The sequence below is a fragment of the Monodon monoceros genome, unplaced genomic scaffold (assembly GCF_005190385.1).
Source record: "Monodon monoceros isolate NGI ecotype Baffin Bay Population unplaced genomic scaffold, NGI_Narwhal_1 Super_Scaffold_6, whole genome shotgun sequence".
In the NCBI taxonomy this organism is placed as follows: domain Eukaryota; kingdom Metazoa; phylum Chordata; class Mammalia; order Artiodactyla; family Monodontidae; genus Monodon; species Monodon monoceros.
The window spans coordinates 74,494,926-74,511,875 of NW_021703783.1; the positions used below are offsets into that span (position 1 = coordinate 74,494,926).

The following is a 16,950-nucleotide window of genomic DNA, read 5'->3' on the forward strand; positions in this document are numbered from 1 at the left end:
CACATGCCGCGGAGTGGCTGGGCCCGTGAGCCATGGCCGCTGAGCCTGCGCGTCCGGAGCCTGTGCTCCGCAACGGGAGAGGCCACAACAGTGAGAGGCCCACGTACCGCAAAAAAAAAAAAAAGTACCGGCCTTAGAACTCAAGATGGTTTCTATTTCTACTCCATAGAACACTGTGTGGGTCACCTGTCCTTGAGCCATGAAGGAACCAAGAATATCTGATTTATCTTTAAATATTAGTGGGGGTGGGGTGGGGTGAGGTCTGGAGATGAGGAAGGATGGCAGTCTCTTAATAATCCTGTTTTGCGAATCATGAATAAAAATGGAATTTCTAGACTGTATGGAAGGGACTGCTGAAGTTCAGACTTAAGGAGAAATGTCTAAAAAGGAAAAAGCAGTATGTTCAGTTTCGTGTCTTATTTGAAAATAGACTTCAAGTGTTCAGCAGTGTTTTAGAGATCAGAACCACCGCTGCCCCCCACCACCTCTTGAACCCTTAGCCCCCAGGAGTTCTTGGTTTACTTTTAAGGTAAAGCTTTTAGTTTTATGATTTAGCTGGAAAAAATATATAATCCCATTCAGTCAGGTTGCCATTTGTTTGTATTACCAGGTTGAACTAGCACAGGACAGCCTGTGCAAAAGGAAGAAAAACGGAGTTTTTCCAAATCCAGATTTGGGGGAGCCAACACTTGGAAAGAAAGACTAGGAGTTCTATTGTGCCTAGCAGTGTTTCATGCATTCTATCAGTGGACAGACAGAAAGCACAGATCTAAATAGCCTTCTAGGTCACTTCTCCATCCATGCTTGGAGGGAGGTTGGTGCATCGGTTAAGGTTCTGGCAGAAAACAGGTGACACAGGCAAATGGGTTCGTTAATGAAGGGATGGTGGCAGAGGTATGGATGGGATGAAGAGAGACCTCCAAGGGCTGGCAACAGGGGAGGTGTTGGTTCCCACAGGCCTGAGGAGTAGAGTGAGGGATGGTGATAACCCAGAGAAGGCTGGGACTGTAGCTGTGGCTGTAGGATAGGGCTGCCCAGAGGATCTGTGGCCTTCGAGAGGGACACAGCCAAGGCCAATGGACAGATCACTGGGAGAATAAATATCTGGATGTTACCCTAGCCACCCACCCCTGCGTTTCCTGCTGGGGCCTCGCATTGGCTGAACCCAACCGGCAGCCAGAAAGCGAGGGAGACGTCCAGAAATGTCAAACTTGTGGGTATAGAGCAGGATGGAGAAGAGTGGGGTCTGTAGAGATAAATGGAGAATATCCAGCACAAATGGGGAAGAAAAAACAAATAGGGAGGATTAGAGAAGGGGCAGAAGGGCGAGGTAAATGCTCAGCCTTCCACTGGATTTGCGCTTGGGATTCCGTGCATGATGCTGTTTGGATGTCCATACTCCCAACGCCTTCCCCACGGTGGATGACAAGTGGGGTTGCCCTCATCATGGGCACCACATGCTGAGCTTCCCAACAGCAACAACCCAGGCCCAGAGCTGATGCCAGTTGCTTCTTGTCCACATTGGTGGAAATATTTTCTAGGGAGCGGCAAGGCCATAAAAATGAGAAGGGGGCGCCAGCTTGGTGGCCAGCAGCAGACCACTCACAGCCAAGTCCGGCGACTTTATTGTCAGCTCAAGCATCTCCCTGTCAGAATCTCAAAGAAACAGAAATATGGGTGACTGTGATGTTATCTGCGTGTTTATCTTATCTTCTGCTATTTGTTTCAAGAATTCAAGTTCTTATTAATATGAGAGCCTGGTTTCTGGCAGCTCTTCTCTTTGAATGGGTTTATGTCAAGCTGCCAGTTATCAAAGGATTCAGGGCCTAGAATTACGCTGACGGGGAGCCTCAGAGCTGTGATGGCAGAACAGAGACATGGGAAAAGACACTGTATTAAAGAGGGATAGGCATTTCGTGTCTAGTCCATGATGCCCTTTTGGCTCCGTATTTCAAAAGAGCAGCAAGAAAAACACGAGCAGGGATAGACCTGAACCTTGTGAAAATCAGAGACAAGCTGGTGACCAAGAGACTGCTCAGCAAGTTACAGAGGTCCCCCAAATCCGGAGTAATAATTTACAGATGACTTTGTGCACTCCATGCAGGGTGAACTCCAGTTGGTCTGGAAAAAACACGGTGATGGCTGATGATCTAGCATATTTTGCTTTCAGCGGTTAATGGTCTCAGACTCTTAACCACTGATGGTTTTGGTGAATGTTTTGGAGAAAGGGATCAAGAGAAACTTCATGACATCGAGTATATTACATGAGAAGGGGGGTACTAGGGTGGCAGGGTGATGTCCTGGATACCACTGTCTCTTAAAAACATCTGACCTTTTACATCCTTTCCATAGGCAATAGTTCATCTATCCCTAAAGCTGAGTGAAGGCCCTTTTTTAGCTTAAAGGGAGTCATTGGATCTTGAGTAAAGAATTGTTACTTTGCACAATTGTATGTCTGCTGGTGAATGACCATGAGGACAACATGATGTCCAAAGGACAACAGTGATGTTGGGAGTGAACCCAAATTCCACCTACTGAGCCTTCATTTCTTTAACCAAAGGCACGGGCACCATCACCGAGGTTAAGGGTGATCACCAATTGTCTGGGGCCATGTTGGGTGGGCAGGGAAGACGAGGCACCATGTTCCTTCAGCCACATCTTAACTGTGCCTTTGACTGACTTTCCATGTCGACTGAAGTGTATTCAACTCGTCTCTCAGCATCAATTCAAACTTATTAAATGGCTCTTCATCTTATCTGCTTTCAACCATCTACTCACCAGCAGACTAGAAAGGAGCCTGGCTCATTTCTTTTTCCTGTCAGTCACAAAGGGGGCTAGAGGCTCTGATAAAGTCCTCGATGTGGAAGACCACATAGACTTAGCAAAGCTGTGGAGAACGGAGTGGCCTGTCTTAAGTCCTAGACGGACAACACTGGAACTATTCAACCCACTGGGTGGTGTTTCCCAGATGCCTCCCAGGGGGTTGTAGCTACATAAATAAGGTATAAAGAGAATTCATTGGCCGCCAGAACTAATATTCTTGGTGACTTTTCATCTCTGCTGGCCCAGTCATCCCTACAGACCACTGTCAGAATTTTTTACGTCAGAAAGTAAACTGAAGCACCAATGATAGCCATCTTATGACTGTGACCGACTGCCTGCCAACCGGTTCTTAATGTCCTGAGCCTCAGCAGGAAACCACGGAACCTATAAAGTCCTGTCCGGCAGAAATGAGTCTGGATGTGGATGGTTTGGTTAACCCAGATTGCCTTTGGTGCCTAAGGGAGTTGATATTTTCTCATTATGAAGACTTTCCCATCTAGTGAACGCTACAAATAAAAACTGCTCCGAATCAGTCTGAACTGCCTGTTTCCGTGGTAGCAGGCCTCTGTCTGGAGGATAAATCTGCACCATCGTCCTTTTTTTGGGTTTCAGCCAGTTGTGTTACAAGGAGTTCTGAATGTACGATACGTGACACCCAACAGGATGGGCTCCAGCAGTTGGAGAGGGGAGTGTTGTCACCGATGGGCTTTGCACCCTTGTCCAGACAGTGGTGTCCAAGAGAAAGGGATCAAAAACATACGGAATCCACATGCCTAAATATTTATTTTGGTTGTTCATGTTTCCCACCGTTTTCAAATGTGAACTTGTGTCCTGAAGGTGGAGCTTTAGTACACAGGAAAATTGGAATGGGGCAAACATGTTTGCACAAAACAGGGTAGAATCAGCAAAGGACACAATAATATGCTTCCTAGTCTTCTATATTTTTCATGCCAAAAAGTAGGCACAGATTCTGATTTCTTTCACCATAGGAGCCTGCATACAATTGAATGGGAGAGAAAAGAAGCCTGCTCTCAAGAGCGGGGCTTATGCCCAGTAGAATGGCAAGAAGCTGTAGCCATCAAAGCCACTTATGCTTCTTGCTGGTAGTATTTTTTGAGATGTTGTTTCTTTTTCAAAACGAGGCAGCAATGAATTGAGTAGTGATCAAAATGCCGCACCACAGAGTACGTTTAATCCAAATAGCTCCCAAGATGGTCGGCTCCTGATTGTACCAACTGTACGGGACTTAGAGAAATTACTTGGTTACCAGTGAAGTAAAACTATCTCCAGAATGGAATTGAACTGTTGCTTCTCAGCACATAACAACACTGCCACAGCCGGCTCATGACAGCAGTGAAGCTCATTGTGTTTCTTCATCATTCACAGGGAACATTGTCAAAATACTGGCACATACATCCCCTACTATGCTGTGAAGGGTTCTATGAGCTTCTGCAGATGCTTCTGAGATTTCCGGCAGTGCAAAAATTCTTAAAACATTTCAGGTGGGTAGGGAATGGGGGGAGTAAGGCCTGATTATTCTGGAGCAGAGAGTGTCTGATTAGCCTTGCCTAAGATCTCCTGATTCACATCCACCTGGTAGCTCTAGGCCTTCCCCTTCCTCTCTCCTCACGGGTACCCCACCCGCTGTCACTGCAGCAGAAGGAGCCACCTGACACTCGTGGGAAAGCATTTGCTGCCTCCTGGCAGGCAAAGATAATGTTATCCAACTTCAAACAAGGAAATGATGAATGGAAAGATGACCGCTCTGAATTCAGAATATGAGAGCTACTGCTGGAACGATGTGAGTCTTTAACTGCACGTCTAGGGCCGAAACCCCAGTTCCTCTTCTGCTGCTTGCTTCACCTCACCCTCCTTTCCTCAAGCCTTCCAGACCTCCTTCTCCTGCCCTATCCCTCAGCACTGGGGAGAACTTGGAGCCCTGCTGTAGAAGTTTCAAACCTGCAACAGCTGCTCCTTCAGGAGCATGTGGAGGAAGCCCACGCACCCCGCCCCACCCCCAAACAGATTCTACCTAGAGCTGGGAAACTGGGAGGGGAAGGAAGAAAGGGGTTGCGACCAATTAACCTCCCTGGGGCCTCTGGCCTGGAAATAGCCTGAGATGGGACAGAGATCCTTTCCCAGGGGTGCGTAGGGTCCTGGGGGTCCCCCTGCTGCACCCCCTGGATCACCCGCTAGGCGGTAAGGGTGCTGGTGGCGCTATCAGCTGCCTCAGGACGCTGGGAGGCATCGTGCATCCTCTGGGGCCCCTTTCTGAGAAATCATGAACCTACACCCAGGTGTGCAATGATTCAGATACTCACTGTGCTGCAGAAATTCTTGGTGGTTTGGGGGGCAACCCAACTGGCATTTGCCCCCTGGGTGAGTTGGTGAGACCTCAGAGTGTCCAAAGGAAAGAGGTGGGAAAGGAGGAGACAGAGGGAGAGCCTCTAGGGAAATAAGGGTACTTGGCTCTGAGATTAGAAGGCCGGGCTGGCGAGGTAGGTTGGAACATTTAACTTGGGGAACTTTTCTGTCTCACCTGCTAAGAATGATCTCCAGGTAGTACTGTTAAGATCACAGGTGGAACTGTGGCTGGGGGGGTGGTGTAAGCCCTCCTGGAGCTAGATGGAATTCGAATCTCAGTTCCGTTGTTTGCCATCAGTAGGACCCCGGTAAGTTCTGTAACCTTTCCGTGATCATTCTCCTCTCTATTAAATGGAGGTGATAATAACAGTCACTAATTAATAGGGTTGTTTCGGGTATTAAACGAGTCTTAATCCACGTAGTGGATTTAGAGCAGGACCCGGCAAGCAGTAAGTGCTCAATAAATGTTAGCCATGATCATTCAGGTTAGATGATGAGTAGAACTTTCAAAGTGCTAGGCTTGAAAGCCTGGGACTCCGTTGCCAAGGGAGATTGGAGAACCTTTTCAAATATGGGAGCTCTGGTCCCAGGGATTGTCCAGACCAGAATCTTGGCGCCTGCCTTTCCTCCACCCCATTCCTCTGACCCGGGGAAACCCATCCCCTGTCACAGGGGCGCCTTGGTCCCTTGAGCCTCCGGCTCGCCACCGTCTCCCGCGCTCCTCCCCAGGGCCTCCCTCCCGCCGCTCCACACCTGTCAGCCGCCCTCGCAGCCTTCCAGTGGCCCGAGATCCGGGCCTCAGCTGCAACCCTTCGGGGCCCTGGGTCTCAGTTCCCTGAGCCTTGCGTATCCCCTCTCCCCCCCACCCCGCCCCGCTGCTCTCGTAAACAAAACCCGAACGTTGGAACAGCCCCGCAGGCGGACAGGCGCAGGAGCCAGCTCGGTGCACTGTTAGCGCGCCCCGGGAGCCCCGGGCGAGCCAAGGGGCGATGGTGGCGGCCGCGGCGGCAGCGGCAGGCGGCTCAGCTTTGTTATGAATAGATGAAAGAGGCCACCTACACAGTAACCCAAATTACGAGACCTCCCTCCTCCCTATCTCACCGAATCAAGAGGGGAGGGAGATGGGCGTGGAGGGAGGGAGGGAGGGAGGGCGGGCGGCTAGGAGGCGGAGGGCGGAGGGCGGAGGAGGAAGAGGATGAGGAAGGGGGCTAGTTGCATCCCACTTTCACAATGGGAAAGTGAAACGCACAAGCGCACCGAACCTCTCCAGCCCTCCCCGCTTTCCTCGCTCCCCTCCGCCCGTCCCCTCCCTTCCCCTCCGCGCCTCCCCTCGAGCGCCAGCGCTGCACAGAGAGGAACTCTCCGAAGGAGGGCGAGGAGGAAGCGGCACCGGAGCGCGCAGGGCTTGCCGCCGCCGCCGCCGCTGCTGCACAGGCTGCCGGAACGAGCCCGCCGCGCGCCGCCCTCCCCGCTCTCCTTCCCGGGCGAGCTGCTGGGATGGGGCGGCCGCAGGAGCCCGAGCGCGCGCAGGAGCCGCCGCCGCCCGCGTCTCAGTCGCCGCGCGCCTGAGCCGCCGTCGCCGCCGCGCGCCCTGCCCGGGGGCGGCCCCCCCAACCCCATGGAGGTCTCCCGGAGGAAGGCACCGCCGCGCCCCCAGCGCCCCGCCGCGCCTCTGCCCTTGCTTGCCTATCTGCTGGCGTTCGCGGCGCCCGGCCGGGGCGCGGACGAGCCCGTGTGGCGGTCGGAGCAAGCCATCGGAGCCATCGCCGTGAGCCGGGAGGACGGCGTGTTCGTGGCGAGCGGCAGCTGCCTGGACCAGCTGGACTACAGCCTGGAGCACAGGCTCTCGCGCCTATACCGGGACCAAGCGGGCAACTGCACGGAGCCCGTCTCGCTGACGCCCCCCGCGCGGCCCCGGCCGGGGAGCAGCTTCAGCAAGCTGCTGCTGCCCTACCGCGAGGGGGCGGCCGGCCTCGGGGGGCTGCTGCTCACCGGCTGGACCTTCGACCGGGGCGCCTGCGAGGTGCGACCCCTGGGTAATCTGAGCCGCAGCTCCCTGCGCAACGGCACCGAGGTGGTGTCGTGTCACCCGCAGGGCTCGACGGCCGGCGTGGTGTACCTCGCGGGCGACACGAACAGCTGGTACCTGGCGGTGGCCGCCACCTACGTGCTGCCCGAGCCCGAGACGGCAAGCCGCTGCAACCCTGCGGCGTCCGACCGCGAAACGGCCATCGCGCTGAAGGACACGGAGGGGCGCAGCCTGGCCACGAAGGAGACGGGACGCCTCAAGCTGCGCGAGGGCGGGGGTAGCCTGCACTTCGTGGACGCCTTTCTCTGGAACGGCAGCGTCTACTTCCCCTACTACCCCTACAACTACACGAGCGGCGCCGCCACCGGCTGGCCCAGTATGGCGCGCATCGCGAAGAGCTCCGAGGTCCTGTTCCAGGGCCAGGCAGCCCTCGACTGCGGCCACGGCCACCCCGACGGCCGCCGCCTGCTGCTCTCCTCCAGCCTGGTGGAGGCCCTGGACGTTTGGGCGGGCGTGTTCAGCGCGGCCACCGGAGGGGACCAGGAGAGGCGCTCCCCTGCCACCACGGCACTCTGCCTCTTCAGGATGAGGGAGATACAGGCGCGCACCAAGACCTGCAGCTGGGACTTCGAGGCTGAGAACCACTGCGTAAGTCCTAACCCCGTGACGCTGCGGGGAGCGCTCCTGCTGCGGAGCCACCGGCGAGGCAGAGCCGGAGGGAGGGGGTTGACCTTTACCAGGTCCCGGATTTACACAGCCCGGCGGCGGCCGCCCGACGGCCGTTGTCTTACGGTCTCCGAGACCTCGGGCTACTCTAAAGCACGGCCAGAGGTCCCCGAGGGAGTGTAAGAAGGGAGGTGGCGAGGGTAGGAGTTAGGCTCAAAACTCTGGTGGCTGCATCCCATTGCCATCCTTCTCTGTCCAAACACGGGCGCTTGTTTGGGTCTGAGCCTCGCCGCGCCGCTCCCCCGCCCTTCCCTAATCTCTTCCCTAGGTGTGTGGTCTTAGCGGGCGTGCGGCTTTGAGCCTTGCCCTCAACGGCGTTACCAAACACAGTGCCCTAGGCAGAGAAGCCCCAGGACCTAAAGGACTTGCCACACCCCAGTCTTTGTGCCCCCCATCTTCCCCCCACCAACCCCGTGACACGTGTGATGTTGGTCTGAGGAGTTGGTAGCCTGTTCGACATGGGTCAGCGCTAGCCTGGAACAGAGGCTCAGGCTTGCGGGAACAACCCTCAGCGTGACCCCGTGCAAGGGGGCGGGGCTGTGGCTCTGCTGAGCGTGAGCTGTGATCTCCAGCTGGGGGGAGAAGCTGAGCAGGCTGGAGGTGGCTTTGTGGGTAAAAAGCCTCGCCCTAGAGGGGAGAGCAAGAGAAAGTGTTAGGGTACTTCAGGCAGTTTCTGGGCTCCAGATTGCCTGACTAGATCGCGCGGCTCGGAGGCACCACCCTCCCAGGCAAACGGAAGAGGTTTCCCCTGGGTTCCCAGGGCAGCCACAGCTTGACTCTTGAGATTGGCATTTCTTTGACTGGAAAATAAAGCGGCGGTTCAAGAGGATTCAGTTGATGGGGATTATGGAGCCATTGTGCAGTTCTCCGTGGCCGTCTTCCTTCCAAGGCTGCTGGCACGTCAAGTCCACATATGGCTCCTGAGAGGGGAGCCTGCTGAGCGCCTCCTTTATAACTGGACGGAAATCAGAGAGCAGAAATGAACGGCTACAGGTGTTGCCATTGTTTTGATATAAAATGCGTCAGAGCGGAAGGCGAGAAGTCTCCACTTGGAAAAACGTGCTGTGTTGGTACATTTGTTGTGTAAGCATAGAGGGAACATTGGCTGTAAGGTATATTAATAAGTGTATGGAAAGACACTCCCATCCCCACCCACGCAGAGCACATCTTACCAAATATTAGCCCTATTACCCAGAAAGAAAAAACAGGTCTCTTGCAAGGCCCCTTAGAATGGTCATTTGCTTCTTCCTCCTTGCCCACTACTTGTGTACTGGGGCACACGCATAATACCTTCATTTAGTTACTGCTATAATTATTTTAAAGCATAAATAACACATAATGCTCCCTAAATGACTTCGTCTTGCTATACAAGTATAATTTAACATTTAATATCTGTCTTTGTGAGAGCCTTATTATGTAACTGTTCAAGTTTGGCAAAAATCATCACCTTCGACCTCTCCGTTGAAAGACTTGAAAGTAACCCCTACATATTACTTGGTGTCGAGCTTTAGGCACACTTGGTCTCCGGGGTTAATGACAAGACAGCTCGGAGGCCCGCAGCAGGTGATAACAGTGGAAGTCCAAGCTTTGCCATCTGACAGCTGTGTAGATGTGTGGAGCCAAAACATTTCTCTTTACCGCCTTTCTCTACCCACTGGGGCCTGGAGGACTTAGTTCCCTTCCAAACCCAGCAGGCACCCTGAATGCACTCACTCAGAAGCCACATTTTGGCTTGATCAGGTGTTCCTGCTTGCGCTCGGATGAGGGGAAGGGAAAGTCAGAGAGCTGTTGATCCATCTTCACGGGGAGCTTCTGGGAGGTAGCTGCCCCTTGGAAATCAAGCAAGGGATAAACACTTGCTGCCAAAAATCTGGAATTGGAAAAATAAATAATTAAGGTAGGTCCCCCCACAGCACGTCTTGCTGCCGTTGTTTATGGAGAGCTCCCAGTGTGCTCAGAGCCGCGGATTCTGAAAGACGGGGTCTCTACCCCCTGAGCTTGTCATCCGAGTTAAATAATATACTCTGGTTCAAACAATAGCTTGTCACAGCTGCACAGGTAGGAGCTTGGAGTTTTGCAATGATTCTTTAAGTAAATTCCTTGCTGCTCTTATGAATTAAAAAGCCTTAGTGGAATTGAATTTCAGGAGAGGTTTTGAATGAAAAAAAAAGGCGGCCGTTTTGATGAAAACGCTGACAATTTTCTAATCTATTAAATAGGCAGGTAAGAGACTTCCACAAATATTTGTGCTCTGTGCTGGGTGCCACTGATTCTGCCATTGAAAGGACAATAGCAGGTGGCAGCCCCATTTAATGGGGTTATGGGATCAGTGTGCCCCTGGTTGTCACTCAGAACAATGATGTCATTGGGTTGCATTTGTTCTGTGTTTTATTTTCAGGTTTTCAGTGTGTTTTGGAAAAGGCATGCTGAATTACAGGTGCCTAAGATAGACAAAACTTGAAACACTCTAGAGGGAGCCTCAGTAGATTCTAACAGTGATTCCTCCAGAGCAGACACAGTCATTTTAACAGTAATCCACAGGCAGCAAAGCACAAGGGGCTAGATTTGCTTGCCTTCTCCTGCTACCCCTGGATGACTCGCTCTTATTTTTCATCTTCAGTCAACCATGGGTAGGAAAGTGACAGGAGTGACTGGGTTGTGTTTTCTCATTTCTTGGTTCTCTCCTTATCTCTTGTTGGCTGATTTGCTGGCCCTCAGCTTCTCCCGCTAAAGATTAATTTACAAGATGCTTGTGCAATGAGTGTGTCCTCAGCCGTTCACACGTTGGGCCGTGACTTTTTCTGTCTTGCCTCCAACTTTGAATCTCCTTTCACAACTATCGCAGGAGAGCTTCAGCCTGTGAACGTGCCCAGGCAGCCGAATTCTGTAGACACTCTCTAATAATCCTAATAAATATTTGTACGGCACTTCCTCACATATTACTTCTTCTGAGGCCCTCATCAAGTCTAAGGTTGATTCTCTGAGGAACATTCTCATTTACCTGATGAGAAGCTGATCACTTAAGCAACTTGCTCAAGAGAGCAAAGGAAGCATCAGAGCCTCCAGCGTAAACCCAGGTCTCACAATATCTACTTCTGTATTCTTTCCACCACTTTGGTGCTTCAGACTTTCCCTTCAAAGTCCCCTAATTAGAGGCAGTAACCAACCTCCCCTAGGATATGGGGTTGAGGCTGGAGGGTGCCCCTTGAAGTGTGTTTTAAAACTTAAGGTGATTTTTTTTTTATTCTATTCCATAACATATCTATGTGCTTGGGTTAACATAAAAAGGGAATGTTTCAAATGATGTACAAGTTAACTTCCTCTTGTTTCTGAACTCCTGTTACCCTTGGCATATGGTAGAAAAGTGTGTACACCTGAGTTTTGAAGTCTGATTGTTCCAGATTGTTTGGCCGCCATAGTTGGGTCCTGGGGTTGCTTGTGGTTTAAACGTGGTGGCCACCCCCTCTGTAGTTACTGAGGGTGGCATGTTTCCTACTGTGTTGGCCAACAGGACTGACTCTTCTAGTTCATTCTACCACTTGTGGAGAGACACACCTGCTTCCTCCACACTCACATAATTCCAAAGCCTGACATAATTTAACTGTCATGCAGACAACCACAAAACACTCACATGCTCTCCAGCAGACAGTAACCCAAGACACTTCTAGCTACTGCATGCAGAAGTGATGTCCCAGGGCCACTCGGCAGTGACCCTTATTGACCTCAAAATCCACAGTCTTCCTGCAATGTTTATTTCTTCTTTAGTTTCTGTTATGATCCTGTCTAGCCACTTTGCAGTCTACAGACTAGATGGTGAATTTTACCCCCATACACACATTTGATACACAAGGGAGATTTAAAAAGCCCAACAACCACTTAGAAAGAGGGAAAAGCCATCATAGCGACTACTGCTGGATGACTGTTATGGCCACGCTTTGTGCTAAGCACTTCACATGCCTTATTTTTGGTTGATTCTCATAATCACCCTATGGGGCAAGGATTGTAGTTCACGATTATGATTTTGTGATGAGGAATTGAGGCCTGGAGAGCTTTGGTTGGTTTCCACAACTGGTACATGGTAGAGGATTGAGGACCTGGGCCTGTAACACACAGCCATGGACAGTCCAGCCTCACAGACATTGGGTTCTGGTGTCAATCCTGTCCTACATGGAGCCTGCTAGGCCCTTGCAGCTGCTCTGGGATCAGCTGTTTGCTGGGCATAAGACGATAGAACAGAGAATCCTTGAGTGCCAACGGGGTTTCTGGGTCTGCATGTTTGAGCACTTGAAATTCAGACTTTGGGAGTGTTGCAGTTCCTCAGTTGTCAGTTTCTAGGTAGTGCCGGCACGTTTTGTATTCAGGCTTACAAACGACCTCAGAGAGACTTACAGGACCTTAAAGGAGGGCTCCCAGCTTTTCTTCTCAGACAGAAGAGCTAGCTCATAAACTAAATCCAGAAATCTCAACCTGTTAAGTCTGGGTTACAGGCGCTCTTGTCTTTATTAGCAGCCACAGTTAAAATACAAGCCCCAGAAGGTCAGGAACCTTGTAACATTTTGTTCTCTGTTGAACCCAGAGTACCTAGCATAGCACCTTAAGAAATACTTGTTGAATTAGTAAATGGGGGATCATGTTGGGGATGCTTTCTGTTGTTGGCAGCCACACTTTGCTGAACCTGGCCACCTCATACTCCCTTAACCATTGTCTTTTTCTTGGTGTCTGATGTGTTGGGGCCTCTTTCTTCCCTAGTCCGAGCCTAACTGGCATCCTCCACTCCTCTGAAATCCCCATTCATTGGACTCACCAGGCTTCTGGTCTTGCCAATCTGGGAGTTAACTTTGACCATAGAAACCCAGCATGGTTGGCACTTCTTTGGTATAATTTAATAACGTGCATGATCGTACTTTTCAGTGGACAAGAGGAGAGGGCTCTGTGCTGTAGGGCACAAAGCCCCTCAAGAACTTGTAGCGTTCTCAAGTGTAGTCTCTGGACCAGCAGCATTCAGCATCACCTGGGAACTTACTAGAAATACAAACTCTTGGGCCCCAATCAGAAACTCAGAGTAGGGTGTGGGACTGGCAATCTGTGGTTTAACAAGCTCTCCAGGTGATTCTAATACACATTCAGCTTTTAGAACCACAGCTGTAAGGTATCAAGTTTCCCTTGTCCACGTGAGGCACCTGGGATAAGAATTTGTGCCACTGTTTTCATTGCAGCTTTACTTAGGGTCATCTAAAGTAACCAGCTAATTCCACTACCCTTATATTCCTTATCCTCTTCTAATTGCCCAAAGGAAATACCTAGAAAAACTTCTGAAGTCTTAACTGTTTTTGAGTTTAGAGTCGGAGTCTCAAGAATCTATAGGTCATAGTTAAATTAGCTCCTTCACCCTTTCGGACAGCAGTCTATTTGCATTTCATTCCAGGATGTGGGGTGCGGGGGAAGATGTCTAGAGCCTTCTACTGTGCCGTACACCACACCAAAATTCTCTTGAAGGATCTGGTCTTTACAAAGATCAATCCTGATACCAGTTTCAATCCTAATTAGGCACGGTTGGTTGCGTGAAACAAAGATCTACATAAGCAAGCTCAAACAAGGGGATGGGGCATTTAGTGGATAGAAACAGGTGGGATTACATGGAGATCTAGGAGGAGAAGCAGTACTGTGCAGTGGTTGCCTGCACAGACTCTGGAGCCATGTCGACTGGGACCACAGCTGCCACTTCCCAGTTGTGTGAACTTGGGCAAATTATTTAACCTTTCTGTGCTTGTTTCTTCATCTAGAAGTAGGGATCCTATTTGTTTCATAGGATTTTTGTCTGGATTAATGAGTTAATATGTATGAGCGCTACCTGACCTATAGTAAATGCTGTGTATGTATTTACTATCATTACTATCATGACTATATAGGAGTGCTAGGATGGGGCTGATACAGAGTGGGAAGGGGGTCTGGACTCCCGGCAACGGAAAGGGGTGTAACAGCAGGAAGTGTGGTGGATGCTCATTCTAAGGTTTCATTGTCAACGTGACTTAGCGTGGCTGCTTCCCTCAGTCCTGCTACGTAGTGACCACCTCGGCTTCCTCAAACATCTGCCCCTCACCCCCTCCACCTGAATGTGCCTCAGCCTGACCTGATCCCCCCACTCTGCCTTTCAATAGCATTTAACCTTCTGCATCGGCTACCAACTGGCAACAGCTTTCTATGTTATTTAGTTCAAATTACCAGGAAAGAGAGAGAATGGGGTCCAACCCATCCTTTCACTCCAGATTATGAGCCCTCGTTCAGGGTAGGGATTCATTGCCCTTGGGGCAGGTACTGACCCCAGGTCCAGTCAGAAGAAGGAAGCCCATCATGCAGTGGTCCCCGGTAGGTGTGTGGGCGGGTTGCCTTGGAATGGGAAGGTGGAAGAGCCACACCGTGATCACCATGTTGACTACAGCAGCATGGAATCATCTCTACCTCCCTTCAGGCTTCTCCATGGCCTACCTCTGTCTTCCTTGAATATGTGGTGGCACATAGCTGATGATCACTGAGGCCTGCTCAGAGAAAAACCGAAGTCCGCTGGGGCACAGTTTGTAGGCATCCTGGGTCTAACTTGTTTGTGGGAGCAGGGGCATGGTAGTGGTAAGATTTTTTTTTTTTATCAATTGCGCGCATAGTTTTTCTTAGCATTTTCATCAAGATAGAAAATTAATACTAATTTATATACTATCACAAAACCAAATAGAATTGTGACTCAAGTTTTATTGTTTCTGTAGTTGATGGGTTTGACTGTTTAATCAACAGTTACACGTAGTGTCTCCTCAGAGGAGTTACGAGGGGGATTTGACCCCAGCAATCCCCACCCCACCTCTCTGGCCAATGTTCTTATTGCAGAAGTCGGCAAACTTTTTCTGTAAAGGTCAGATTGTCAATATCGTAGGCTTTGCAGGCCACATACAGTCTCGGTTGCAATTGCTCAACTCTGCCACTGAAGTGTGAAAGCAGCCATAGGCAACATATAAATGAACAAGCACGGGGATGTTCCAGTAAAACTTTATGGACACAGAAATCTGAATTTCATGTATAATTTTCACTTGTCATAAAATATTATTCTTTTGATTTTTTTCAACCATCTAAAAATGTAAAAACTATTAGCTTGGCAGGGGGTCGTTCAGAAAAACAGGCAGCAGGCTAGATTTGGTCCACAGCGGGTAGTTTACCGATGCCTGCTGTAACAGAAGGGGTGAGAGTAAAACAAACCTTCACGTTGCCCTAAGACATCGTGAGAGATTTAACAAAAAGGTGGTGCAGAAACCCCAAGAAGGAGTGTCACACTCAGGGTGGGAGGACCTGGGAGGCTTCAGAGAGGTGATGCTGGAGCTGTGGCTTAAAGCCAAGTAGAAGAGGCAAGAAAGGGAGTTCCAGAGACAGGGCACAGCTTGTGCACAAGAGGGAAGTTGAATAAGCTTGTGAACCGCAGGTAGCTCACCCTGGCTGGGGAGTGTCCAGAAATGAGCATGCAGGGCCAGATGGCAAAGGGCTTAATAAGACTGGCCAAGATGGCTGGATTTTATCCTGATGGTCAGTTGTTTTCAGACTTTCTAAACCTGGGCCTCAAATCTTAAACCAGAGGCTCAGTATGAGAAAAAGGCTAATAAATCATCATTGACCTGCTGTTCTGGGTGAGGCCATTGCCAAGTGCCGGGGCTCAGGGTGAAGCAGGGGTGGGGAGGTTCCCAGAATCCTGCAACTCGCCCAACCCCCACCCCCTGCCTGTCCCTGTGGCATCTCAAAGGAACTTCTGGGACTCTGCTGAGCAGGGTGTGAAAGCCATGGCCCATGGCTGATGGAGGACAACAGCAGGGCTATAGGCGGACATGATCTGATTGTGTTCTAGAGAGATCACTCAGAAGAATGGATGAGACAAGATGAGAGGCAAAACCGCTGATTAGAAGGACCAACAAATACTTCTTGAGTTCCTACTATGTGCCAAGCACTGTGAGGAAATATTTCTACCAATGATCAACAGAGTAGACAATAAATATGCAGCAAATAAAGAGGTTATTTTTATATTAAAATGATAGCTAGCACTCCTAAAGCACTCACTTCGCACCAAGTATTGTCCTAAGTCAGCACTTTACCAATATTAACTCGTTTAATCCTCACCACGACTTTATGAGATGGGTAATGTCGTTACTTCCATTTTACAGATGAGAAAATTAAGGCCCAGGCTGAGATGGGGGCCCTGAGAGAAATAACAGGACGTAAGAGAGCCGTGTTAGTTGAGGTGCTGGGGAAAGTTCTCTTTAAGGAGGTTGAGCTGCCACCAGGAAGATGAGAAAGGATAGCTGTACACGTCCCCAAGGGGAACTGGGGAGCAGTGCAAGGCCTCGAAAGGGGAAATGACTTGGTCATTCTGAAGAAGCAAAGGCTAGTGTGGTCGAGTTAGGGAGGTGGAGAGGGGAGAGTGTCGGGGGAAGAGGTTGGGGAAGGAAGCGGCAGAGGATCCTGTAGTTCTGGTGGGCAGTGGGAAGGAGCTTATATTTTTTTCTGAAAGCTTAGAAGAGCCTTTGAAGGGAAGCGACACCACTGGATTTGAATTCCTAAATAAATGGCTGCCCTTTGGGGCATGAATGAGAGATTGGCCCCAGCAGAGGCAGGAGGCTCTCGAAGTAGTCCAGGTGAGAAATAACGTTGCCTTGGTCTAGAGCGGTGGCCGCAACGAACGTGGAGAGAAAGAGATGGATTGCGTGGGCCGCAGTAATCCAAGTGAGCGTGTTGGAGACCTGAACTGAGGTGGTGGCAGTGCAGGTGGAGAGGAGGGGTTCAATGAAATAGCTTTTTAAGATGTAGAATTGAGAGGTGTTGGTGACCAATTAGTTTAATTTTCGTCGAGTTTTAGATATCTTTGGGACCTGCAGAAAGGGCCATTAAGCAAGCAGTTGGCCAGGAAGTGAGGAATTGGGGATCCACTCTGTCAGCCCCTATGGAGTGCCAGCTGTGGGCCAGGCTCTGTGTTGGGCTCA

At 50.5% G+C, this 16,950-nt stretch overlaps 1 protein-coding gene across 2 annotated transcripts in view; it reads left to right on the top strand.

The window, feature by feature from the left end:
* Positions 1-6,754: 6,754 nt before the first annotated feature.
* PLXNC1 (plexin C1) overlaps positions 6,755-16,950 on the top strand; it is a 142,068-nt gene continuing 131,872 nt past the window's right edge. For both annotated transcript variants that reach the window (XM_029204686.1, XM_029204687.1), the window contains exon 1: positions 6,755-7,864. In XM_029204686.1, the coding sequence (XP_029060519.1) occupies positions 6,806-7,864 (1,059 nt within the window). In that variant the 5' untranslated portion in view covers positions 6,755-6,805. The remainder of the gene's footprint in view (positions 7,865-16,950) is intronic.